General features: G+C 37.9%; 1 protein-coding gene across 5 annotated transcripts in view; it reads left to right on the forward strand.

Annotated features, from left to right (window-relative positions):
* The window catches only part of GARNL3 (GTPase activating Rap/RanGAP domain like 3), a 52,909-nt gene extending 27,796 nt beyond the window's left edge, over positions 1-25,113 (forward strand). For 3 of the 5 annotated variants that reach the window (XM_068414114.1, XM_068414116.1, XM_068414118.1), the window contains 17 exons: positions 777-822; positions 5,154-5,260; positions 6,110-6,231; positions 7,003-7,107; positions 8,479-8,553; positions 9,503-9,614; positions 10,342-10,440; positions 13,933-14,049; positions 14,749-14,918; positions 15,224-15,382; positions 17,331-17,397; positions 20,072-20,179; positions 20,615-20,733; positions 21,168-21,303; positions 22,421-22,630; positions 22,944-23,055; positions 23,805-25,113. In XM_068414114.1, coding sequence (XP_068270215.1) covers positions 777-822; positions 5,154-5,260; positions 6,110-6,231; positions 7,003-7,107; positions 8,479-8,553; positions 9,503-9,614; positions 10,342-10,440; positions 13,933-14,049; positions 14,749-14,918; positions 15,224-15,382; positions 17,331-17,397; positions 20,072-20,179; positions 20,615-20,733; positions 21,168-21,303; positions 22,421-22,630; positions 22,944-23,055; positions 23,805-23,961 — 2,021 coding nt within the window. In that variant the 3' untranslated portion in view covers positions 23,962-25,113. The remainder of the gene's footprint in view (positions 1-776; positions 823-5,153; positions 5,261-6,109; positions 6,232-7,002; positions 7,108-8,478; positions 8,554-9,502; positions 9,615-10,341; positions 10,441-13,932; positions 14,050-14,748; positions 14,919-15,223; positions 15,383-17,330; positions 17,398-20,071; positions 20,180-20,614; positions 20,734-21,167; positions 21,304-22,420; positions 22,631-22,943; positions 23,056-23,804) is intronic. The other 2 variants (XM_068414115.1, XM_068414117.1) reach the window with 1 other exon arrangement.
* Positions 25,114-27,950: the final 2,837 nt, after the last annotated feature.

Genomic DNA, 27,950 nt, shown 5'->3' on the forward strand with positions numbered 1-27,950 from the left:
TGGATGCTTACATTGAAATACCTGAATCCCATCGTAAGTCTTTTTTTTTGTGCAGTCTCCAATAGTGCTGATCACGGCTATTGGCAAAGGTCTCTTTGTTCTGTCCGGAACAAACCCATACAGCCAATGAAGTTATTTAGACTTACACTTTCTTTGACACTGTTTATAAGGACTGAAAACTTAAAAGACGGTGTTAAGGAAATCTGTCAAAGCAAGAAGCCTCTAATTGATTCCATAAAAATATCTTGCCAGGCAACCATAGGATTTCTCTGATTTTTTTTTTTTTTTTTGCCCAGATTTGCCCAGAATTGTGAATCAAGACCGGTAATATATTTTTGTGTACTTGCACTTTAAATCCTCCTCTCTATTTTCTTATAATTCTGTTAGCTAAATTATTTAATTGTAATCTTTTCTTCAGTGGAAGTTTTGATATAAGCGGAGTTCAGAATCAGTACTTTTTTATCAACTGAAAGAATTTTTAATCACAAGTCTATCAAACACAGACAAAACACAAAACTATATAGCACATTTTAAGCTTCATATAATAGCAAGAAGTCTGTATTTGTGGTACTAGCTCCATTTTTAAAACTGTTGATGAAACAGTGACCTCCTTTATAAACAGTAAAATGTGTATAGTCTAGAATATTTTATATATTTACATTTATTAATATATTTTACCTTTATTAAATCTGCAGTCTGCTGCAGGAAAAAAAAAGTGTATTAAAGTACATGTGAACTTCATTAGTACGGGATTAACTTCCTTAACTGCATGGCAGATATTTTTGCCTTAGTGAGATATAATAAGCAGAGTGATAGTTACAGGTAGGTGCTGATTGTAACAAATAACTTCACACTGAATTTCTGATGGTTTAGAGATAATGGGAAAATGTTTTGTATTGTCCACCTGTCTGTATGCCAGGAAGCCAAATGAATTTATGAAATTCAAGAGCAATATGGACCTGGATGCAGCTGGCTGTCAACTGGCTATGAATAAGTTGAATGTTTCTAACCATCAGAAAAATGAAATTCTGGAACAGGCATAAGCTAAGGGGGCAAAACAAAACTACTTTTTAGATGAAATGTAGCAAAATAATGGAAGATATGCCTGCAACATTCTGACATGCTGAGATCAATGACATAGTGACCTACATGTATGATGGAAGTTAATTAGATGTGATGTTGTGATAGCCATGGACTGCATATCCTTACAGGTCTGGGTTCGGTTGTAAACCAGTTCATTTTTAGGGATCTTAACAGAGTACTTGTACAGTACTCTGGACATCCCATACTTAAAACTTAATGGAATTTTGCTGATAAATAATGTATTCTTCATCTGTTTTTCAGTTAGCCTTGGGACCCACACACTTGGAGGCATATACTGTCCAAGTCTGTGTGTTAGGTCTCACCAGAATCTGAAAAGCAAGCATTTCTGCAGCCTTGTGCCTAGGCTTTAATGAGCCAAGTGGCTTTAACGAAATCGTTAATCCCAACTATTGTCTTGAGATTAATGGTGAGATGCCAAGAGATACCTGTCAGTCTTGAAAAAGCAGAGTGGCAGTGGGATGTCAGTCTGAGCCCATGGGAGGGATTCACCTTGGGCTTGAACCAAATAAGCAGTAAAGAGAAATAAAAGAGCCACCCTCTAGCTAACTGTGTGTGCTGCAGTTCTCAGTATAGGATGTAGACTTGCCGCTGTTATTTCTCCTTTACAAAGTACTAGCAATGTCTGTAGTGATCCCTCTTCTATTGAAAGTAGGCTGAGTCATTTACTACTTAGACTAGGTCAAAAAGAAATGGGAGAATTGTGTTCTCTTTTGGATATGTGCCTGAGGAGAGGATTGGTTAGGTTTGAAATCACTGCCAGCTCAGATGCTGAAGTCTCTCATGGCTAAGAATTTATATTAGGAAACCAAAGTGGTTGGTCTCTCCCACACTAGAAAGGAAATTTCAGGGTGTGAAACTAAAATTATGCCTCAAACTGGAATCTCTGTGTGTATGTCTACAACACTCAAAGCTAAAAACTTCACAAGTTGGAAGGAGGAAGTCAATGTGTTAGGCTTTGAATGCAGATTTCTAATGGCTGTGTGAGCCTACATGATGTGAGATATTATTTAGCAAAATTTTAAACTGTTTGCAAATCATTCTACCATACATTCGCAGGACAAAGCTGAAGGTTGACAGCATTGGGTCTGCTCCTTTGAGGTGAACTGCTAGTTAGCTTGTAGTGGAAAGAGAGAAACTGAACTTGGAAATGGCTTCCAGGAATACAGGGTCCTTAGGCAGATTAGTTTTGCTTCTTCCATGCTTGACAGGAGGACTCAGGCAGATTGTGAAAGAGACCAGCAATATCCCTGGAACTGATCACCTGGCACTAGTGCTTTTTCTGAACAACTCATATCACTTTGGCAGCTAAGAAATATGGTACAAGTGTAGAAGGCATTCTTTTAGCCTCTCCCTCAATACATTATACAGACCACTGATAGCAGCCATGGTCCATGGCTTCAGAAGCTGCTGCTCAGATCCAGTCACATGGTTCCAACCATTCCAATGTGTGTAAATTCTGGCTTGCTTTGGAAGTTTTTTATACTTCATAGGCTGAACAGTCTTCATGGTCATCTAAGAATCTGTTCTTCTTGCTGCAATATAGGTTACTGGAACTTTTTGTATCTCAAAGATACAGGACTGACTAAGCCTTCTTGCCTAGCTCCAAAACTCGATCGTTAGCAGTAAGAGTTTGGTGCTTTTTGTGCAACTGCAACTCCACCTACTCATTTATGAATGTTATTTGAAGTCATCTGCAGTGCAAATGTATAAATGCACAAGATTTCTTCAAGAGAGATTGCTGATAAATATGTGCACTTTCTCCTATCTTACCTTTTTTTCCAAGTCCCGTAATATTTGGGAGTCTTTATTTTGAGGCATGCTGGAGGAGAAGTTTCACATCATCCTTGTTGGTCTTGATGTGGAGTATGAGATGAGACTAAGCATGTGTATGCCAAATAGGTAAGGAGTTGAAAGTCTACAAACTTGGGTGCTTGAGGTGCATGTATATCCACAGGGGGGATATATATATATGGATAAATACATCTCAAAAGATTTTTTCACTAGAAACAACTTTCTTTTTCATATAGCTAAGAAACTTAAATCTTGATTCAATGAGATGAGAGAAATCTCTATTACTGTGTTTCTTCAGCATGCCATTAAATCTAGCTCCAGAGAAGAAACCAGCAGCACAGTACTTCAGTTTGCATATGTGGGGTTTTTTCCCCCCTCCTATTTATAGCCAAGGTTTGTTTTGGAAAATGTCTGTAGTGCAGTTAAAAAAAAGGAGTAGCTTTATTTTGCTCTAAGATTTTATGAACACCTTCTTGCCTTTTTTTTTTTTTTCAATTGATTGTCCTCACAGATTCTACTCTTCAGCATTTCTGAGTTTGTGAGCGGCACAAAATGTCTTCATGGCTCCAAGGTGCAGTGAAAGCTCAGTTACTTCTTTCCTTCTTTTCTTCTTGTTTTGGGACAGAAACCTGGGCATACATGCCTCATTAGCCTTTAAGAAGAGAATGTTATCTTAATTGTAAGATAATAGTCAGTAGGTGGGCTAGTCACAGTAAATGCTTTTTACGTTCCTGTTTATTTGGGAAAAAATGAGTAGCAGTAAATAAGATAAATTTGTCTCTCTCACTCTGCATAACTGACTGCTTTTACTACATCAGTCCATCTTATTCCTTAGTTCCTTCGTTCTGCCAGTCTTAACACATCTTCCCATAGTGCATACCACGCAGTATTTTTATCCTATATGACAGGCTTAATTACCTTATTGTATATTTCAGCTTGGCCTAGTTACATTTCTTTCTGTCCCTTCACCTTAGGCTCAAGTAGGACTCTTATTCCTTCTGTTATTTTTTTGTGAAGACAGTCTTCCAAGTGGCCAAAATTTCAGTCAAAAGAAACGGGATACTTTAGGGTTTTGAGACAAATTTTCCTTATTTCATATGCAGTGCCACTGTGAGGTCTGACACTGAATTTCTACTTAGAATGGCTTTATATTTTACATCACTGAAGAAGTCTGTTGGTTTTGTTGTGGTTTTCCCTGTCTTAACTCATTCTGCTGTAGCCTAGGAACATTTCACACCCTCTGTAACGATAAATGATTATTTTTTTACCCAGATGGAATAAGATAGACATAGGGTATCTCTGAAATTTTGTCTCAAATATGTGAAACCAATATTAGAATGGTCAATATTCATGCAAATGTAATACTGCATTTCAGATTGTATGCACAGTTTCTAAGCTTTCGTGAGAAAAGACCAGATGAATCCATTAGAATCTATTTGACTCAATACCAGTCAATCACTGCTGTTTTTTTGAGCAAGCAAATTCTGACTGGTTTGTATAACAGCAGAGATGGATTGAATCTATAATTTCACCACTTAACTTGCTGCAACCTGTGTCATCTGCCCATGCTGCCTGGAAGATCTTTGTCTGACTGCTATCTTACAGTGAAGAAAATTGTGCAGACTGTCACTTGAAATACCAAGGAATGATTGCTTCCCTTAGAGAAGCTATGGCTTGCTGAGAGTGTTGTGTGCACGGTTTTTGTACCTGCCATTCATTCTTGCTATGCCAAATTCCTTGTGGATCAAAAGAACTCCACAGGTCCAGCTGTCATGGAAGTCATTCTGACTGTTTCTTCCTCAGTGAAAATGATTTGCTATTCCCAAGATACAGATTCAGCTGTAGTAACCCATTGTTATTCAGAAAGAATCAAATACTTAATGCGTGTGGTGAATGCATAGGTAAGGTGCAAACCTATAAGGAGAAAATATTTTGCAGGCAAAGAACTGTTCTTCTACAGCTTTTTTGAACCGGACTAGATTTTGCTAGTGCCACTAAAAGCATTGTTCTATGAGTAGAACTGCAAAGTTCTGTTGTAATTGTTAGTGTCCCAGTGTAAGTTTGTGTAAAGGAAGCAGAATTTTGCTCAAGTGAATAATTCCAAGTGAATGTTTTTTGTTAGAACTCGTGGGAATTCTTACCTAAGACATACCCAGATAACAGTTTGCAGTTCGTTCTTCTGTTTTGAATAGTGTCTGTAAAAATGGTGGGTTCTGAATGTGACTTTCAATATAGATAAAGATTTGTTCTTTCAATAGGCTGAAAATATTTTCAGAAGAAAGTGTTCCTCTCTTTGGGCCTCCCCTTCCATCCCCACCTGTGTTTACAAATCACCAGGAATTCAGGGATTTTGTGTTAGTGAAATGTAAGTCAGTTTTCTTTTGCTAGAAACACTTTTTTAATAAGTGCTTTAATAACTATAAATTCATGATGCTTAAAACGTAAATACATTTTCTTGTGTATGCTGCTGTTCTGTATAGAATTTGTTTTCAAATCTGTAGTGTAGGTGGGATGTCAGTTCCATCAAACTGTTCAGGTGAGATTAACAAAAAACTAAATTTCTATGCAATTATGCTTCTCAGGCTACTAGATACAAACTGACTTTTACATTTGCAGAATGTGCAACCATATTTAACTTTTCATTTTCTTAAAGGACTTGGAGATCTGAAAGAATTTTAATGCTGTTTGATATTTAGTAATAGAAGGTGTTAGGTTAGCAGCTCTGAAAACCTGAAAATACAAGCTTTTCTGAATGCATGCTGTATAGGTGCCTTTCAGCACCTTTAAGAACTTTTCAATTCTGTAATGATTCGGTTGCAGTTTTTATCGACCCTTACTTGCCCTTCTAAATCAGCAAGAAAGAAATCTTTGAGAACTGATCATGATGATTAGTTAGATGCTTACCTGATGGGAACTTGACTAATAACTAATTTTGCATATTAAATTGGTTTAGAACTTAAACTGATCAGCAGTTTGTCTTTAATTTTTTAATTGATTAGGAAGTTATTGGGACACTTTGTAGAATTCTCCTATTAATAATTTTTCTCTTTTAAGCTTGAGGGATCATTATTCACTAAAAAACGTGCAAAAAGGAGGCAACTCTAAATTGCTAAGGGGAAGCCAGGTATTTTTGTACTGTACAGAGGCAAACTAGAGTCAGTAGAAGTTGCAAAGTTCATTTAGGTAATGTATGTTCTTTTCCATAATATTTTAGTAATAAATGGGGAAAAAGCCACCTTGGAAACCCCAACATTTTCTCAGAAACGTCAACGCACTCTAGACATGCTGATCCGCTCTTTATACCAAGACCTGATGCCTGATCTACACAAGGTAAATGTAAGTCAGAAGCTTCTGCATCCCTTGCGTGTGCTCTCCTGTCCTCACTAGTAGATTGAATGTTCTGTTGCTTTAGAAGACTGTAATCTTAATAAGCACTGAATTGCATACACTAGGCTAAATACCAGTTGTCATATAACTTGTTTTATAGTTATGTGAACATTGACAGACAGTTCTTTCAGAATAGGACTCTTCATGCATTTTTTTTAAACCAGGTGTGAGGAGAAGCAGGACAATGTCATACATTGTATAAGCTTACTTGCAGCAAGGGAGCAGGAACTTTAGGCTCTGCAAATACAGCTATTAGTCTCATCACCATAAAAACTACACTTACTCATTCCATTATGTGTAAATTTGGATCATTTTTACCCTTGGGTAACAATGAGATAACTTCATTTTAGATTATGAAGACTTATTCTTAAGGTGATTCTTAACTAATTAAAAAGAAGTTCAATACTTCTAAAATTAGTGAGGTGCTATTTTTTCCCCACTGTTTCTTTCTCTTAGCTAAATAGATCTGCTTAAACTTTTTTGTCCATATATTCATGTCTGTGGTCTTTGTTATGATTGTATAGAACATGACAAGTTGAAAAGTAAAGCACTCAAGGATTGGAAGAGTGCAGTTTCAGTTCTGTGAGAAGCTATAGTTAGATTCATCACTACAGGAAAATGTCCAAAAAAAGACAGGAAATTTAAATGATATCACATTAAGATAACTTAGATTAAAAGATTACGAAAACTTCTGGTTTACAAAAGTGTTTTCTGTTTTAGAACATGCTCAATAGAAGATCCTTCAGTGATGTGTTACCAGAGTCCCCAAAATCAACACGGAAAAAAGAGGAAGCTCGGCAAGCAGAGTTTGTCCGACTTGGTCAGGTAGGATCAATTTAGGAGGTATGCACCTATGTTTACAAAGACTGCATCACCCCTTTTGTTAGAATTTGATTAGCTTTCAGAGTTATGTCAGGACGTAATGCAGTTCTTTGTGTTCAGAAATAGTTTTGTAGTATTGCATTAGTTTAAGCTATGTTAAGGTAAAATATGAATAGAAGTATTTATCTGTGACTCCTGAGGTACACAACACAATTACAAATATTTATAATATACATAAGCTAAAGGAAGGTTGGAAAAATCACGCCTTAGGATCAAACCTAAAAGGTCTTCCCTACTTGATGCAGCAGATCCTTTCTGCTTCCAAGCAGAAGAGTACTCTGTCTTTTTCTGTGCTTTGGAGAAACATAATCTTTTATGGATTTCCTTTATGTGTTTCATTAAGATTGAATTTCTTCGAAATTAATTACCCTACTTTAGCCAGGAAGAAGTTTTGACAGTCTTTCTGCTAAATCACATGTTGCCACATATCTTTGAACATACCAGATGCTGACTCCAGTCTTCTATGGGCTTACTGACATTTTGATTCAGTGGGGAGTAAAACTTCCTGATGATTTAGATAGTCTGGTTTGATCTGACAGTTCATTGCAGCAGAAGAAAAGACAGTGTCTATGCTCATCAGTTTTCCTGTCCCTTCTTGCTTGTCTCTTCTTGATCCTGGACTGGTGACACAGTTCTGCTGCTTATCTTAGAAATACCTCTTTTCTGAGCTGATTTAACTCAGCAGGAGTTAACAGGGCAGGAAATCAAAACAGAAAAAAATGAAACAAACTAACCAAACAAAAACCTCACCACCAACCAAACCCAAGCCGCCTCCTTTCCATACCATTTAACTTACTTCTAGTTACTTCTAGTTGAAGAATTCGTGATACTGTGACTGTGTGTCCTTGGCACCCCTGGGAATGTATATATATGGTTTGACTTAGTGGTTTCTTATGAAAGTTTTGCAAGTGAAAGGCCAGCTTGTATAATTCATAAAAGGATCCTCTATCCAGCTAGCTTATGGAATGAATTGTGTAGATGACTAGCTTGTATGATTTGAGGTGGAGGCTTTTCTTTGTTACTACGTTTGACACTTCTTTTCTGATTTTGAGTTTCCATTTAAAAAACAAACAAACAAAACCAAAAAAACCTAACCAACATATATTTTGGCTGAGAAGGTATCTAGCAGCCCTCTAGTGATTCATGCAGACTTTGTTCAGGATATACAGAATTCTGCTTCTATCCTAATTACTTAAAGTGATAGGAGTTCTAAACTAGAGTTACTTGTAATCCTAAATTGTCCTTTCTTTATAGTCTTTAGCTTGGCTATTGCTGACAAAAACTCAATTTAAATAAAACATCTGTTTGTATTAGGCACTGAAATTGAAAACCACTGTGAAAGGGGATGCCACAGCTAACTTGGCAACAACAAGCTTTTGTAAAAAGGAGGTGAGTGAACCCATCTGTCTGAGGAGAGTTATGAAAAAATTAAACACAACCGAGTATGGCATTGCTTATCAGTTCTGCATACTGTTTGTTTACTTTTGTAATAGCAGCGAAGATGAAATGTATAGTGACAAAATGATTCCGCAGCCAATATCAAATTAATAAAGAATGAACCTGGAAGCAGAAGCATTTCTCAAGTTAAAGCAAGTGTAGATATTTTTATATCTGAAAATATTTGATGAAAATGCCATTTTCCATATGCAATCATCTTTTCTTTTAACTTCTGCATCGAGTTTAAAACAAAATTCAGTTGTGTTTTTATTTCCTGTAGTACCAGATTTTGTTCAAGGGCATTAGGGAGTGAAAGATGCAAACCACACTCTTCTGCATGCATCTTATATACAGAAGCTTCAGAGGTGCTTTTAGAATTTCGGAGACTTCAGCTATATTTAAATTGGGGGAGGAGGGGCAGACTCTGGGAGGTAAGCACAGAACACGTGATGAAACAACAGTTTGGCAGAAAGGCAGTTTTAACTATACTGTGAGCTAGTGACTAAACATCACAAACTGAGCCATAAAATGTAAGCAAATTGCATATGCATGGTGGTACTTACGTTTTAAGTCTATAGTTTTGTTTTTTTTTTCCAGATAAAATACATAATTGAGTATTTCCAGGGTTGCACTGAGTGTCAACTGCGTGTGTTTTAATTCGGTGTTTCAGGAATGTATCTTGCACTTACTAGTCTCCAAACCCAATTAATATGGAGAGTATTTCCTCTGCAAGAAAATGAACTAGATTTTGATATTTCAAATTCAAAAAATATACTGTTTGGAAATGTATTCTGCCTAAAGCATTTACATGTTATTACTTGCCATTGTCCGTCATATTCTGTGTTTGTATGATCTGTATTTTTTAGTGTACTTAATATGTATCCCTTATGTTGCTTCATAGCCTTGGGAATCTCAATCTTTCTGCAGTAATTTTCCTCATGAGGTGGTCTGTGCAGATTCTTGGGGCCAGTCCTTGCTGGTTTCTACAGATGCTGGCGTCTTGTTAATAGATGGTTAGTAAAGGATCCAGTGTTTTTGTGTCAATGTTTATGTATCTGACTATTTTCTTGAAAATGTATGTTCAGAAGCTCTCTTTGGGTGTTGTTAGGTCTTCACCTACAGGGGTAGTTACCAATCCAAGTGAATTTTTTACATTTACATAACCTAGTTGCAAAAATTCTCTCTGCACCAGAATCAAGCTGTATTGTGGAGCCAATGTTAATGCAGATTTCTGAATGTTTTGTTATTTCAGATGTTGTTTTCTTGACCACCTGAAAAGACTTATGAAGTCACATCCAAGCTCAAGGAGTGTTTAAATGGCTTGTCTGGATTTCTTAGCACTTGATAATAGTGAGCATGAAGCCAGAGGCTTATGTGACAATGAAAACTTGCTTCTTCCATAGCAAGGGTATTGCTAGTTTGACTCCTTATCTTCTGTGTGCCACATTATGCCAGCAGGACTGAGGGGATGAAGTTAGTTCTCAGTAATAATTCTCAAACTTTCCAAAGGAAGATCCCTTTTAGGCTTCCGTTGGATAATCTGATCCATGGCAATAATAAAACTCTCCCGTGAGGAAGTATTGGCTATGGTGCTGTGGTATATGTAGCAGCTTTGTGCAGGCTTTTTTTGTTTTAATAAGAAAAAAACGATGCTTTTATTACAAGAAAGAAATAGGTCAAAACAAGTGACTAGAAAATTTTAGCAGGAATTTGAATAAATATGTGTGTTTTCTTTTTTAGATGGTCAACCATCAGTGCAAGTATTTGATAAAACTCTCCAAATAAAGCAGATGCATGTGTTAGAAGCTCTGGATCTTTTAGTTGCCCGAACAGACAAAGGTAGGAGAGGTCCCTGTTCTTTGATTCTCATATGAGTATGGCTGGTGCTGGGTATTTATGTCTTATGAGGAAATCGTGGCTATCAGTGGCATATTAGATGTCTCATTTAGAATAAGGGAGCACATACAGGAACTGCTGTTATTTTCTAAAAGGCTGGGAGGGGACAGAATCCCTAAATGTTCATTCATGCTTCCTTCAAGGCAAGCCTGAAACTGATCATATGGTCTTTCTTCAGCCACTGTTGGAACTCAGCACTCTTTGGATATCTCCTTGACTGAATTAAATGTTTATTCAGTTGCACAAAAATGTAGGGGAGATTACTTACACTGCCACTGTTTTACCAAGTGTGTTTTATTGGTGCTTATTCTGTTAACTGTGACCACATCCTAGTGCTATAGAATGTATTTTCTTGAAGGTTCTGGAACAAAAGAACTTAAATGTTGTTTGGACGGACAATGTTTCCTTTTTAGCCTCATTTGGAAGCATTAAGTGTGCATAAAACGTGCATTTTTCAGTGGGGTACTTTTTACCCAATAGTCTGTGATTGAATTTCACAAAGTGAACATACACAAAGCAAGAACAGGATCTTTATGTGTAACACAGAGAAAAGAATTATAAATGTGATTGTTTTATTGTTTTTTACCACATTATGTCTGTTTGCTCAGTATTGGCTGAAGTTACATTTACCCAAACTTAGGGTAGAACATGGTTCCTTTTGTGTCATTGGGAGTTGCCCAATTTGGCTGCCCCTGATGCAATTCACCCTGGGACCTTACAGAACTAGCTCAAACTAGCTGAGAGCCATTTGCAGTTCTCTCTCGAGACACCTCAAGGGTGGGTGATGTTTCTGAAGATCTGAAAAGGGTGGTTGTATCTGAAGCTTAGTTTGTGAAGCTTCTAGAAAAGATGCTTACATTTAATTGTCAAAACATTGTACTGTTCAGTTAAACCTGAAGAGAGAAATGTAAGCTGGCATTTTGAGGTAACAGAACAAGGTATTACTGTCATCAATTCATGAGACTTCAAACATAGTCTGATAAAGTCTTACTCATGTAAAAAATTGCAGAGATTTTTAACTCTTGATATAGATGCTTTCTGAAGCATTTAGGAGAAAATCCTTTCATACTCACTAGAATTCTGGCCTCTTATTTTGTATTTGCATACCATGTTGAAAGTAAGATCTGGGATGGAAGAAAAATCATACTTGCCTTTCATTTTCAGACTACACCTTAGCAGCAAAAATGAGAAAAATAATGAGATGAGCAAAAGCATGCTCATACTGGGCTTATAAACTGGGTTCAAAGACTTTGAGGAATTTTAGGATAAAATGTTATACACCACAAGGTTAACTTTTTAAGCTTAACTATCAGCAGGAGCTTATTCAGGTCAAGATTCCAAGAGAAGGCATTGAAGAAGGCACCAATACAGCAGCTATCAATGACAGCAGCAGAAATTGCTTTGGAGTAATGGCCCCTGTTCTAATACAGACACAGTTAAATCTGACACTGCAGTGGAGTTGTTTGGGACATCTGCTGGTTAAATTTGTCCTAGTAATAAGTTGCAAGGCACAGAAATGGATCTGTGTTGTCCTCCAAACACATATTTTTTTTGTTCCAGCTTCATTTTGTGAAATGCCTAGACACAAAGGTGTGGGGGGGTGAGGAAGAGCTGCTTCACTTGGAAGAATCAAGTCTGTAGGGGGTTAAGAAAAACAAAAAAAAGCTCAGATGCTAGTTACTTTTATAGGCAGCCACAGGTAAATCTAACACTACAGTGGAGTTGTTTGGAACATCTGCAAAAGAACTAGTATTGTGAAAGAGGAGTGATGCATCCTAGAGGACACACCAGTCATAGAGCCAGAGCTATCTTAAACAACAAGGAAAGGTGATCTATGTTTGCTGAAAGGCAGGCTTACTGTCAGCCTGTGGGGTGAACATCTCATGGCCTATGGGGATTTAAACCCCAATTCCTTTTTAAAAGCCTATCAGACCAATTTCAGTGAAGGCAGCGGTCATTGTTCTGCCTTCATAGTGAAATGCCTGCCCAGGAAAAAAGTTACACATGTTATTCTTTGCTGCACACACATAGCATCTTCACAGAGGTAGGTATGGCATGTTTGATGGAAGCATAAAAGGTCTTCCGAAGTTTGTCAGAACCTCCAAAAATGCCAGCACTTAATTTAGGTGGTAATACTTGCTCCCTACTATGTCTGCCTGTTTACAAACATTTCTTGAGTTGAAGAATGCAGACGTTCAGATTGGCCAGAAAAAGTTCTTGGGTTTTGCTATGGGTACACAGCTGTAGTGTTTGGAAATTGTCTGCATCACCAAGAATGTTTGTAGAATATCTATTTGAAATAGTATTTCAGGTACGAAGACTGAACACTACAGTTATCACTGGAGCAGCAGCTACTTAATCAGAGGCAGAATGTAGGTGAAAATGGAAGTGAACTTAAACCTTTTTCAGTCTTGAATGGCTGCACTAAAAACCATCTCTGATCTCAGTGCAGGTGATGGTAGTCATAAGAATTACAGCTGATTCTAGATCAGGAAAGATGGGCTTCCTTCAGGTTATGTCAATAGCTGCTTTAGCCTAAAGTCAAAGTTGATAGAGATGGAAGAGCATTTTAAGGTGTTTGGTCATGTGTAGGTTTTTATGTATGTGGTGGTGTTTGAAAACACCCACATGCAGCACCAAGAGTTGTGCAGTAGTTGTATAACAGTGGGTGAACAGGCAAGTCCTTGATTACATTTCTCATTTCATAGCATTAAAATGTTCCATGAATTTGAGAGCCACTCTCGATTCCTTTCCTAAATAAAGATGCCACAAACGTTGTTAGGGACTTTAGATTGACAAAAATGATCAATTAGTTGCTAGGCAGCAACCACAGCCATCCAGTTTTGGGCATGGGATTATAATTTGCACTTTCCAAGAGCTGGCAACAAGCTGTGAGACTTTCTGAGCAGATAGCACATAATCATAAGTAGTTATTGCAGAGGTTGATGACAGAGCTAGTACTCAGCTAACAGAAAACTCTCATGATACAGTGTTCACCAAGTGTCACATTTCTAATACTGACTCTGCGTTATGACTTTTCTGAAGTGAAATCAGATCCTCCTATATGTTTTTGTGTTGATTTCCCTAGATGCCTTCAAAAGTCACTGTTTACTGAGAAAATTTTGGATTACAGATTGCTACAGAGGCCTGTTCAGTTGCCTCTGCAGCTGTCTAGCTCAGATTTTGCCATGTCACTATCGGATGATCAACTGATGGGAAACTCAGCTACTGAACTGAAGGGGTTAGTTACTAGAATTGTAAAGCCTAGAGAGTTCATAAGCAGTCTTGTACGACATTGCGTCTCATCCCCAGAGAAGCAGTGTGCTTTGTTTATCTTCACTCTGTTTGTTAGGTGCTGCTTCTCTTTGGAAGGATTGATTTCAAACTCTCACCATCTCTTTTTTAACTTGTTTCCTGACTCTCTTCATCCTTCAGGGAAAGACTCTCGTCTGCTTGTCTTCAGACTCAGTGCTGTCCGAAAAGATATAGAAACAAAGCAAATGATAAAGAGCAAGTACGACTGCAGAGAAAATAAACTGGAGAGAACAAAAGGTGATTTTATTATACTCTGTTAAAAACGTCCACTGTGGTGTGATGCCTGTAGTTGCCAGGGGCTTATTAGCTCCCTTGAGGCAGTTGTAGGTGTTCACCTTTAGTTTTTGCTCTGGACAGTCAATTCAAACTTTGTTAAGCTTATATGTAGAAATAAGTCTGGTATAGTCCAGCATGACACTTTAGAACTTTTCAAAAATACTGTGTTACTTGGCAATCACTGCTGATGAAAAGCTCTAGAGAAAAATAGATATGTTTCTTTCAAGATTGAGGGGTATGAGAAGAACTACGCAGGGCTGTGAGACTGAAATAAAGGGCATTTTAAGGTGGAGGAACACTGGCAAATCCCTGTTAAACAGTAGCGCTTAGATTAGTTTGGGTGTTGCCGATTATTTTAGTACACATAAACATTTTCTGGTCTCAGAAGCAAGCTGTTTTGGAAAGCTGGAACCTGCAGAATAGTGAAAATGCATGTATTTAGTCTTTACTTGCAAAAGGAGTATGGGGAAAAGTAGATTTCAAGAGAGTCATAGCCTTTTGTCTTTTTATAGAAGTTAATGTTATCCGTTTGTGAGGTTTGTAATTCTGTGTTGCTAAGTCATGCATCAGAGCCCTGTCATACTAATCATTATACAAATAGAGAATAAAAAAAGCAGACCCTACCCCAAACACTTACAATCTAGAGCATTATTTCCTCAGGCTGCCATTTGTATGCCATTAATACTCACCATGGCAGTGAACTGAGGATTGTTGTGGCTATTCGGAACAAACTACTCGTCACAAAGAAAAATAATCCACGCAACAGTTTAACCAGCAGCTCTCTGCTGTCGTCATCTGAATCTCCAGTAGAGGAGTTCCAGTATATCCGGGTATGTGTAATCTAATCACTAATTACCTTAACAGACTGGGCAGCACTCAGCTAGTGGCAGGGGGGGGAAGACAAAGAACATGCATTTTTATCTTCCTGAACCTCCAGACAAAAGAAAGTGAGAAGCCATATGATGGAATTGCATCATATATATGCCAAAGAAATCTTTCAGATTTTTAAAATTGCATTTCTGCTTGTTCTTTATCATGTTTCTGTGCTTAGAGCACATCCCTTCAAATTCATGGAGTACTTGCAGCACACACAGTAGGAGCTTGAAAAAGAATAATTCTGTTATTTACATTATAGGAAATATGCCTTTCTGACCCTCCAGTGGTTATGACGCTGGTGGATGGACCTACTGGAGACAGTGACAATATGATCTGTGTAGCGTATCGGCATCAGTTTGATTTGGTTAATGAGAGTACTGGGGAGTCCTATAAATTGCATCATGTTGAAACAAACAAGGTAAGTTTTCATCATTGAAACTGTTTTCTTGCAGAACCACACTGAACATAATTTCTTGCAGATTCAGTGCATCCTGTGCTGACCTCTTGGGAGTGCGATTTATGGAGATCCTCATGTCTCTTACTTTTCACTTCCATAACCTGCTTTAGGGCACTCTGAGATATTTATTTCTTTTGGGATATGTGATAATAATCACTCCCAAGAGAGGTAGTTATAAGGTATGACATGTTAGGAAAGAGCGTGTGTTTCGGGATATTGTTGTCAGCATGAATTAATTTTCTCCTTTCTTAGTCAGTAGTTTGCTTTTTGCTTTTTCTTCATGGTCTCAGTGTTTTGTTGTTTAAGAAACTGCAGAAAAATAACCAGTTGTTGGCCACCAGTATCTCGTTCAGATTTGAACGAGATACTATTTGCACGTACTAAGGCTAAAATATTTACACGTAGCTTTTAGTTCTATTTAAGAAACTGCTGCCCAGTCAACTAATAAATTAACTGAATCTTTCTAACTAGGACATAGGGTTGGGATTTAAGCAAATGTTCTGATTTTCAGGAAAGAGCTCCAGTATTTCCTGCTGCTGGGGAGATAGTGACATTTTTTTAGACCAAAAAAATGGAAGATGTTGCACAGTTAATCTTTTATTATTGTTGTTTTTAACTGACTCTTCCTCATAATGAGATAAAGGACTACTCTTTTCATTTGATGCTTCTTGTTGATAGGTTATTTTCTTTTTAAATCATCTGTATTTTTATTCAGATCTGATGATAAAGAGGTTTGGTACTCCTAGCATGGGTGATACAGTGTAAACTTCTCCACAGCACTGGAAATCTGTCTTAATCTGGATGAGGAAGAAATACAAGTAAAGAATGGGGATGGAGAAGTACACCACCCCCCACCCCCCCACCCCGTTCCTCTTCTCCCCAGGAATTATTTCCTTTGAGAACACAAACCAACCAGACAAATAATATGAGCTGAGCCAGTGGTTTTTGTGATGTTGGAATGGGACACCAACTTATTTCCATGGGTAACAGAGCAGAAATGGCTTTTGGCCACTACAAAGGATGGGTAAAAATGCATTTGATATATATAAACTTCCAAGTCTGTGTAATAATTCTTGACCTATACAGTAATCTTAAATCAAGAGGTGAACATCTAGCTTGTTGTACAAAGGAAAGTCAAAGAACTGCTGTTCATGGAATAGGTCTCTAACCCCTCTCCCTGCCCAAGTAGTAAATATTGTGGCCTGGGAAGCATTTGTCTAATGTAATCTTATGTTTTTCACTAATAAGGTGTAATTTCCTGAACAGAAACCTTACTTTTTATGGCTGGTTTGGGTTTTTTAATCTAACTGTAAAAGACAAATACAGAGTTGAAATATGAGAATTCATATAGCCTATGCTATGTAAAAACCACTGTGGTTTATCAGGATTGATTCTCAGTTTCTAAATTCAGCCTATTCAGTAATCCTTAAGTGCATCCCTATCGACCTCTGTAAGTGTTTGTAGTTATGAACCAGTAATTGCTGCATCTGATCTTCCTGCTAGTTGTGATGTGTAATGGAGCTTTTTGGATTTTTTTTTTGAAAAGAATTGTTACTTTTCGCATAACATGTTAATTCACAGCTGTCCTGAAATCACCCCATTTCCCAAAATTTGTATTGCCAAATAAGTTATGTAAGTTTTTATTGCTTTATACTGTGGGTGTGGTGTTGAATATTCAGTACTGTACAGAAGTGAACACAAAAGAAACTGATTTCCATCCTGGGAGCATCCTGAAAATTAATCACAAAAGAAGCTGCATTGAAAAATTACTTCTTTTTGTCTTTTTTTTTTTCTTTTATCTCTAGTTTCACACTCCTCCAACTGATTGTATTGCTTGTTAGTAAAAACCTGATTGTAATAACCTCAGTATCCTCTGGCTGTTCATTACCCTTTCCCATTATCATTGCAGGTTAATTTTGTTGCAGCTATCGATGTATATGAAGATGGTGAAGCTGGTCTACTGTTGTGTTATAACTGTAAGTATTTAGTGAAGACTGAAAAAGGTGATGCCTCCATCTGCATATAAAATTATTTTTTCATTGGACTCTAGATCTGTATTTTAAAATAAATTTCAGTGTTTCATGGCAAGTTTTTCAATATACGTTCTTTTTAATTTAAATGCATATTAGAGAGACTAGAAAGTGAAGTATTTTATTGCAGGGTATGTTGAATTTAGACATACTAGCTGTTAGGTTTAATTTCAGGTTATAGATGTGTATCTATATATTTATAATGTTACCACCTTACTCACAAAAGTCCTGTTTCTTCAGATCTAGCTCATTCTTTAGGTAGTTGCACACTTCCTAGGTGTTTTCAAGACATGTACAATTTAGCATTCTACCCCTTTTTCCTCTGTGTGCTGTCCCATTCTGTCTTTGTGCTTTTTGTTCTGCCTACTTCTTGGCACTGTTGCATTATTTCATTGTAATTCTCTCAATCTCCTTTTATAAAATGGCCTTGGATGTAACATGCATATGCTCTTCTCTGCAGTGCACAGGTACTTTTTCTTCCAATCTGCATGAAAATAGAAGCTCTTAGCATGAAGCAGCCTTTATGAGGCAATGCTGAAGGACAAGGCATGGCTTTCTCTGTTGCAGAAGGCATGTCTTGTTTGCCTCTCCAAAGTGAACATCGATGGAGACAGGATTGTCCTGGTTTCGCTGGGATAAAATCATAGAATCCATTTGCTGTTCAGGAAAAGTGTATTTTTGAGAATACTGCAGCACCCGCTATGGTGGGAACAAAGTTGATACGACACTTTGTTTTAGTTTGTGGCCAGCCATGGTATGCGGGTTTCCATTGTGATCAAGGCCATTAGCAGTTTTGAGTTAGCCAGGTGCTTAAGCTAGCAGGAGCAAAAGCCAGGGCAGCTGGCCCAGGCTGGCCGACGGGTGTATTCCATACCATAAACGTCATGTCCACTATAAATTGGAAAGTTTGCTGGGGATGACCCCTCTCTTCTCGGTGGTCACCATCCCCGGAGGTCTTACCCATCATTCTGCTCCCGAGGAATACTCTCCTGTTGGTTGTGATTGTTGTGCTTTCGCTGGAGCGATGATGCTCGCAGTGTTTGACATCTAGCATTCACTGCTGGGAGAGCGCCACTCGAGACCATGATATGGGCTGAGTGTAACTCTGTGTATTTTATATTAGCATTAGTATTGATATTAGTTTCCTTATTTTATTACATCTGTTTCCATTTCAGCCCACAAGTCTCCTTCCTTTTCCCAGTTCCCTTTCTTGGCTGGGGAGGTGTCACTGGGTGATAGAACAGCTGGTTAGTGTTTAGCCCCAGATGCGGGCTGAACGGAGACAAGGATAAATACACCTAGTTCTAGCTCTACCTATCAGATTGGTACCATGGAGCAAGTTTTAAGTGTCTCTAAACTGTATCTTTCTATGCTCTGTGAGGCCTTATTGGTTCTGGTAGCTTGCCAGATCCTACCTGGTTCTGGTTCACTCAGCACTGTTTCAGAACTAAAAAGCTGTCTGAGGGGAATCAGTTGCCCTCAAATAGACCCGTTGCTGAGCCAAAGCTAACAAATTTAGCTGATCTTAAAGTTACAATAAAGATGGTGCACAGGCTTGCAGCAACTTGAATTCCTATTTCTAGGACAGTGTCACAGGGAAACCTGCATTTGTTCTTTAGAGAGTTTTAAAATTCTGAAAGTATCATCATAGAACAAATATGAAAACACAGGATTTGGCAGTGTCCTAAGTTTGTATTTAGAAAAAGACCTGTAATACATTTCTGGATATAAACTTTGATTCAGTCTAAAGACATCAATTACAGGAAGAAATAGAATTTTGCCTAAAAAAACCAGAAAAGAGCTGGAAGCAGTACGTACTTGAGAGGGTCCTGGATGTTTATCTGGAGCCTGCAGTACACTCACATGGGCTTGTCAAGAAAAAAAGATGATTGCAATTACATCTTGTCTTTAAGCTTTCTTGTTGTTTGCTGATATGACTTCTCAAGTCCTGAACTTTTAACAGATGTTTGATCAGCACTAGTGCATGTGTTTAAAGAAAAATCTGTTGGTAGTGGAAGGTTAAGTTCTCCATTATCTAGACCTATCAAATTAAGAATTCAGAATTGCATTGTCAGGTAAGAAGCTGTATAAGCCAGCTTTGTTGTCTGACTCCTAGAAAGACTGTTAATTTCAGAATCAGTGGACTTACAGCAGCTAAGAAGTAGGTTCACCAGTTATATGATTAATGAAATCTTGGTGTCTAGTATCCCGTGTGTATAACAGTCTTCAAAGAATGTAAGCTATGCTAGCATATGGCTGCTTGAAGGGCAGTTCTTACTTACAGAGAGGTACAGTTCTGCTGACACTGCTTTCTGAATTTTTCTTGCCTGTTTCTCTATCCATAGACATGGTAAGGAACTGATAACTGTTGAAGCAGAGTAATACTTCCTTTGTGAAATAGGACAACTTATTAAAATGTAGGTCTTTTATTTTGATCTTTCAGATGCTATGTTCACAGGGAAAGCACAGTTCCCTTATCTGTTTAGATATAGAGGGACTTCTACGTAAATGTTTGATTATGTATATAATGCCCACACTTCTGCAAAATCTGCCTATAAAGTTGGTGTATGTCACTTGAAGTGTAAGGTGATGGATGCGGCTTTTTTATCTTTTGTTACAGATGTTTGCCAATACAGGAAGGTATATCCTTTCAATGGAGGTTCTCCACTGATCCAGCCATCAGCTTATGACTTCCACTTCAGCTGGAATCAAGTTCCTTATGCTGTTGGTAAGTAAATACCTCTTTTTACTAGATAGCTGTTTTTTTGTGTTACCATTTAGGCTTGCACTTGGCTGTTGGTGGAATTACAGTATGTGTGCTAGGAATAAGCATGTTACATTCATGATGCCACTTTAGCTAATTTTCTGCATATGATAATTTTTAAAAGTGGAGCCTTGGTGCCAAGTTCTTCCTTTGCTGAACTTTTTTTCCTTTCTCTCTTTTCTGTTTTTCATTTTCCATTCAGTCTAGTTCTGCCAGGCATGGAGAGTGAAGTTTTCTTCAGGCTTGGTGTAGCTCAATGTCCCTAAGTATGTTAGACAACCCTTTTCATAGGAAAGGGGGTTGACAGAAGAGGTCAGATACTCAAAGTTTTTGTGGAGTATCCAAGAAACATTTACATTGACCATTTTTCCTTGCCAAATAATTTTTGTTTCATTGCAGTCTGTGCTTTCCCTTATATCCTTGCCTTCACTACCGATTCCATTGAGATCCGATTAGTGGTGAATGGGAACTTAGTCCACACAGCAGTTGTGCCTGAGCTTCAACTTGTAGCGTCAAGGGTAAGACACAGGAAAATCATGTTTGACTGTTTCTGTGATATGTTGGGATCTAATTCACATAAAAAGTTGCTGCAGCCAAAACCGAAACAAATCAAAACTGAAACATGTGCTATTTGATCTGTGGTAACTGTTCATCTGTGTGCTCTTAGTTTATATCGAGTACAGAGAGAATCAGAATTGATCTCACTGTCCTTTATTGCTCACAGTAATGCAGATCTGAGATATTTGACTGTTTATGGGGCAAATGCTATCCTCAACATCACAGATGTTCCTTGCACTTACAGTGGGATAACCTTTCATGACCAACCCTATTTGACTTAGCAGCAATACAGCAATAGTGGCAATAGAACATAGTGGACAAACATTTAAGCTCTTACTCAGAAGATGGTTAAGAAAGTCTCGCTGTACTAATGATGAGTTATTTGTCATTTCAGTCAGATATTTATTTTAAAGCTGCTGCTGCAGTAAGTGGATCATCTGACAGCAGTTCTAAGGAAATGTGTTCAAGGAGTTCTCCTCAAACACCGACAGCTTATGAAATGCCAGAATGTCCTCTTACTTCTCTAGAAGGTAACATGGTTTCCAGACAGCTTGAATAACAATCTCTGATCGTTCCAACAGCTATCACATCTCACTGCAGCTGATCTTTAGTAAGATAAAATTGATCAGGTAAAAGATTTTGAGTTCCTAGCTGGGAGTCTGGAAGACAGAGATTTTATTTTTATCCACAGACAGATATGAAGCACCTGGCTGAGCTTTTCCCCCATAGTATCTCTTCTGAATGCATGGTAGCACTGTTTTGAAGAAATCATTTCTGTAGGAGGGGAGGAATTAAGCTTCAGTAGCTTGATGAATCTTTGGCAATATGGCCAAGACTAATAATGCAAAAAGAGGTATAAAATTGTGGGGAAACTTGAGATTTCACATACAGCATTCCTTTCATTTAAGAAAAGCTAAACTGCCACTGCATGGTTTAAGCTCTTTTGTGAACTAAAAGTAAGAAGAGGTTCTAGCCTTGAAAGAGTTTGCACAGTCAATTTAGAGTAACATGATCTGTGAACAATCAGTCTATAGGGGAACAATAATGGAGAAACAAGGGAACATCAACTAGATAATGCAAGTTGTATGCATATCTTCCTCACTTATATCTGCTGCTGCACTTTTGGCAGAAGGGGAAAGGAGAAAGGAATCACAGTTTCAGTTTTTAAAAGGCAGTGCTATTTGATGGTAAGTTGTTTTTTTTTTCTAAGAATTACGAGAACGTGGTATTTTATGTCACCTAAGAAGAGGAGCCGTAATTTAAATCACTTGGGATCCACACTCCAATATACTTGCAACATACATGGGGAATGGCACAGAGTGAAGAGTCATTGTGTAATAGTCAGAATACCAGTCTCAGGACATGTAAATTTACTTCCTGGCTCCACTGCTGATTCATCACATCACCAAGAGTCAATCTTCTGTTTCTTTTTAAGTCAGATTGCAAGCCTAAACAATGTGATTGTATTTCTTCCTCCTCCTAGCCTATTTATATCAAAAGATCTCTGGGGCAAGGAAGATCATTGTTATTTGGGTTAAAAAGCACCCAGCACAAGAACTATAACTATTCTGTATAACTCTTTGTTTGGAAGTAAAGAACTGATTCTGTTGTGAAAGTGTAACACTCTTTGTTCCTTCTGTGTTTCAGGTGAAGTTCCATGCAAAAACCTGTACAAAATTCCTCTCAGTAATCTGGTTGGGCGAAGCATTGAACGACCTCTGAAGTCACCTTTGGCTCCCAAGGTCATCACTACTACAACATCCAGTGGCATTGCATCTCTTCCAGTTACTCACTCGCTATCCTTGTCTCGTATGGAAATTAAAGAAATTGCAAGCAGAACACGTAAAGAATTGCTGGGTAACCTCTCCTCATCCTTCAGTGCACATATCAATTGCCAAGTATATAATTTCTAATCTTTGGACCGTCACAGCCAGATTTGTAACATGCAATGAGTATTCATAAATAAGTAGCATAAACAAACAAATGAAACTGTGCAAAAACATTATTTGCAAATAGTCTAGCTAGCGTCTGATCACATATAAGGTGACCATATTCTAAGCCAGGTAGAAACTATTTAGTTAATAATGGAAAGCAGCGACAGATACCTTAGCATTTTCATGAATGCTTTATTTTCTGTTGAGAGTATTAAGTCTTTTATTCCTTTATTGAGGCCTCTTGGATGAGCCTATACCCAAGACAGAAAGCACACAGAAGCAAAAAAAGGTTCCTCGAAGACAGTCAGACCCCAAGCAGGGAGCAGTAAGATCAACTAGTAGTGACAGGTAAATACACTGGCTTTAGAAAAGAACCTAAGATAAACTGTAAATGTTTTCAGAATTGATTGGTTTTCAACCTGTTCATGCTTATCTCAGATGACATGTGGCTGACTGAGACCTTTGTATACCAATGTGAATTTCATGCTAATGTGTTTGTTAGAGTATCTGAATACTATGAATACTGAAATGATTATATTTTTTCCTAGTGACATGTAAATGAGCAAAGCAAGACTAAATAGGATTTTGTGGGGACCTGCTGCAGTTGAGCCTGTTATTAGGATTTGGACTACTAGGTCTGCATTGTGCAGGCTCGCTTGCTGTTTTCTTCGTATGGTCTTGTGTTGCTATTTCCAGAATAAATTTTGAGAAGAAACACCACAGCATTTGTCTGTTTGGCTCTGCTTACCTGACCTCACTGCTATTCTCTTGTTTTCACTGTTTTGACAACCTACATTTGTGTAGAGTAGTGGCAGAATTCAGCCAAGATACAGGAGACTGAGATTAACAAAACAAATAAAAAATCTGCTGCAATGTAAAACCATATTTAATTTATTTCACTATTTGGAAATTATTTGGGTGGGAGGCTTCACTAACATTACCTTTTGATGATTTTCAGCAGAGTTAAACAGAGAGAAACTCAGTTTTAATGGTTTATCTCTGTCTTTAGGATAACTTGATGCAATCTAGAAATAGCCATGATCCTACTTGCCCTGATCTGTAAATTTTTTTAGTAACTTCTGTCTTCCTCTTTGCAGGATAATCTCAAGCTCTTTTGAAAGCTATTCTGAAGGACGTCATCTTTCCACTAGTTCAGATCCCGATACTTTAGCGAACAGGGAGGAGAGCTCACCATCTAGCTATCCATTTCAGCTGATTTCTTTTTATGATGAAGACATCATTGACTTGAAGTGAAGACAGTCTTAAAACCTTTCTTCCTTACCTCACATTTTCTTACAACTCTCTGAGCTCTATGGGAATGTCACAAACACTGCTGCTAGTAGTAAAATGTGGCTGGAAGTATTGGTGATTAATCTTTATAGAACCCATGTTGTTCTGTCTAGCTCAGCCTGATTTGGTGATGCTTATATCTTTGACATAGGTATGTTTTCTTTTCTCAGTTAATGAACCATTACTTTTTGTGGCATTCTAACAGTAGGTAATCAGTGAGAGACTGAGGCTGAAACTGAAGTAAATAAAAAGTATTACTTGTTCTGAGCTTCTTATAATTTGAAGTACCTGAATGACATTCAGCTAAGTTAATCGCTGTTACTACTCTCATGAGTTGTTTTACAACAGTGTCATGTGGGAAGAGGAATTATAACATAAATCACTCCTTTTGGTTTTTCAGTCTTTAAAAAAAACAAACCAAACAAAACAACAAAAAAAAAGGCTTGCAGGCAAGGTTTTTCCAAGCAGTGCAGTCTGTCCTTGAAATGATGCAGTGGTGATACGTTCACTGAAGAATCAAGGATGTTTCTCGATGAAGATCAGGTAAGATATGAAGATGCTGCTTGCTTTGCTCTGACCTGTCCATGCACACTTTTTAGAGGAACTTGAAAAATGTTTCGGCATTAAGAATCCTTGAGCAGAGAGACTTTTTATAGAAAACACAAACTTTCAAAATATTCCTTAGTAATTGGAAGTAAAAAAAAGAAAAACCCCAACTGTATTTCACCATCAACTGGAAAACACTTACTGTAGTGCACCTACAGATTTTCCCATTAGAGGCAGAAGAGCCAACCCCTGATTTTCTTTCTGACTACGCAAAGATTCCTATGCAGGCATCAGCATTAGCTGTTGTCTGCTCTTGCACCAACAGTGTAAGTCATTATTGCAGATAATCATATTTTTCTAACTGGATCCAGACTGAAATTTCACTGCTAACAAGCTAGTTTTCTGTGATGAGGTAGTCATCTTGGCTCTTCTGTTATGTTAAAAGACAGGGTTTCATGTTTAAAGCTTTATTTTTTTTAACGCTTTCCTCTATGCCAAAAATAAATTTTAAACAGTATTTTGAAAGGGTTTTGTTTTGTTTGGTTGGTTGGTTTTGTTTTGTTTCATGAAAGTATGATGCTTCCAGACTTTTTATATATATGGAGATTTTTGCTTTTTTAGCAAGTATTTCTTGTTCCGTTTGTAGAAATACTTCTGTATCCTTGATTTTATTTCATAATACCATTCATGTGTCATGATTTCGCTTTCTGTCCAAGCATGACCATCTGGAGATGTGTGCCTTTTGCTTCGGTCTGTCTGAATGTAAAACTGTTTTTGCAAAGTATTTTTTGCCCAGTTTATTGTATATAATGGCTTAATTGCTCCACCTAAGAAAATATGCAAGGCCTTATCTGAAAGCATCATTTCTTACTCTCAACTGGAGTGGCTGATCAAGGAAAGAAACAATATTTTCAATAGTAATTAAATCTAGGAGCAGAGGCGGTATTAACCAGTGGCTACTATTGTTTCAGTATTTTTGCACCCATAGATGTGTGGGGTGAACCTTAATAATCATCTAAAAGGAAGTGCCAGCTCAAAGTCTTCGCAAGAGCTTGTAATTCTTTTTGAGAATGTTATTTCCAGAGATTGTGTTAATTTACCGTCCTATTTATCTGGGCAGCTAAGGTTTAAAAAAAATCAATCTGAAAGTATCACGTGGTGCTTATTCTCCTGGAAGTTGTAAACACTTCTGTGGACTTACCGAATCCACTTTAGGGAGCATTGCTTGCACTTAGGTATTTTTAGGAAGCAAAAGCACCACCTTTTTCCATAAATGGATTTCTTGATGTATTTCATTTGTGTTACGTGGGTGTTTTTGAAGACTCTGCCAGTGTGTTGCAAAACGGGGGCTTTAGTTTTACAATTTTAACTGGAAATTGCTTTGCACTGTTAGGATATCAGATTTTAAATATATTGCAGATGTTCACCTGTGCTATTCTAGCATGATTTAACATGACTAAGCCATAGTTTGATAGCAGTTGAAGCAATATATGGAGATTTTAAAACTTGTTTTGAAGAATCTGAACAAACACGTATTTAGGGATCTTGAAAGACAAGCCTTAGAGATGGAGCACTAGGGAGATAAAGAAGAATGAGGAAAGCTTGACAGAAAGCTTGACCGCTGGCTGTGATGGCAGTCAGGATGCATATAGATGTGGCATTTGCGACATAACCGAGACATGATTATAGAAAGAGGGGCCGTAAAGCAAGAGTTACATTCTTGAACCAGAAACACAGCAGTGGCTATAAAGTATTGCCATGAAGTAAGTGAGTGTGTACGCGTGTGTGCGAGAGCCTTTGAAGGTCTGCCAGTAATCACACCGTTGATGGCATCTAGCAAGTACTAACAAACAGCAAAAGGACTATAAGGAGTACAGATTAAATTTGATTCCTTAAGCTAGACAAAAACAGATCAGACTAGCTTCCTGGTACTTATCTGCAACAGGACGTTGGTACAGTTTGAAGAGGGAAGCCCAGCAACTGCCTTCCCTCCACCTGCCACCTGAATTTTATGGTATAGCTTGACTTAATGGGTCAGGTGCCAGCTGTTACAGGTCACAATGGGAACTACCAGACCTAACAGACTATTACTCATATAGCACAGGAAGGATCTGAACCCTGAAAAAAAATTGCCTGTCTTCATTCCTAATGTATGCAGTAAGTGCCTTAACAAGGCTGCCACTTCTTGGGTTTTTGCTTCTGTTATTAATCAGTGTGTCTTGCAGGGATGTAGGGATAATATTAGACCTATCAAAAGTAGCTGGGAGGGATCAGGCAACATTGGTTTATATGACACCTAGACATGGTCGCTGAGGCTTTAGAGTATTGTTTATATAGTTTACTACCTACTTACTGTATGAGAGCAGCGCAGAGTATAGGTAGAAGGCAGAGAACATCATGGTAATAATGTTCCAATTTTGTTTGACAAGCCACAAGAACTAAATTCTATGAAGGTCTTTATGACACTTATTGTATCAAGAGACAAAATATCACACAATAATGTGAAACTGCTGTCACAACTGGACAAATATTCACTGTACAAGGATGTGGTTTCTGTGGGCTCTTAACAGTCTCATCAGACCACCATGAGTTACATGCCTCTGTGGGATGAGTCGGCATCTTCTGAACTAGCTTCTAGCCATTGTTTCTCTCGAAGTACTGTCTTAGATGCATACTGTTCAGACTGCTAATTAAAAACAAAAGCCAACTGGTGGTATTGATATATATGCTCTTGTGCATCATTTATAAAGGGCAAGGTTTTTATATATCTATGCAGCGTCTCCTACTTCAGGCTACTGGGATGGACAGCTGCATTGTCGTTCACTCCAACCTTAGAGCCATGTTGGCTCCCTTCTGCTTTTCCAGCATGTGCATGCATCTGCTTGTTAAAACTCATAAAGTAGTCTTGGGCACAAATTGTAGCCATGTCCACCCTAAGCACAACCTTTCCTACTTTCATATCTTACGTTAAAGCTGTCGTTAGCCTGCATTCTCGGTGTTGGCTGACCATGTTGTGGATGAGAGAAAATAGCGATAATCTTTCAGTCTACATCTGTGTAAGATGGGTGGTGGTCTAACAGAGAGAAATAATGAAAAATGTTGCTGCTGATGGATGGACTAAATTCTTTCTGTGAAGGAAGAATTGTTACCAAGTTGAACATTTGCTATCGAGCTAAGCTCAACAGAAGGCCCATTTGGGACTCTTGTAACAGATAAGTTTCTGCAAGAAATGTTTTCTATCTCAACATGCTGGATTATTTGGAGGAGGTGGTGCTTTTAACCCCTTTGGGCTAATGATATTGTCACCACTTCAGCACTGTGCCTTAGTCTGACTAAATTATATGAATGTCATTTACTTTGGTGCAAGCATTACACTGTACAGGCAGTTAATTTAGAATGTACTTGTG

The sequence above is a fragment of the Nyctibius grandis genome, chromosome 16 (assembly GCF_013368605.1).
Source record: "Nyctibius grandis isolate bNycGra1 chromosome 16, bNycGra1.pri, whole genome shotgun sequence".
NCBI classification, from domain to species: Eukaryota; Metazoa; Chordata; class Aves; order Nyctibiiformes; family Nyctibiidae; genus Nyctibius; species Nyctibius grandis.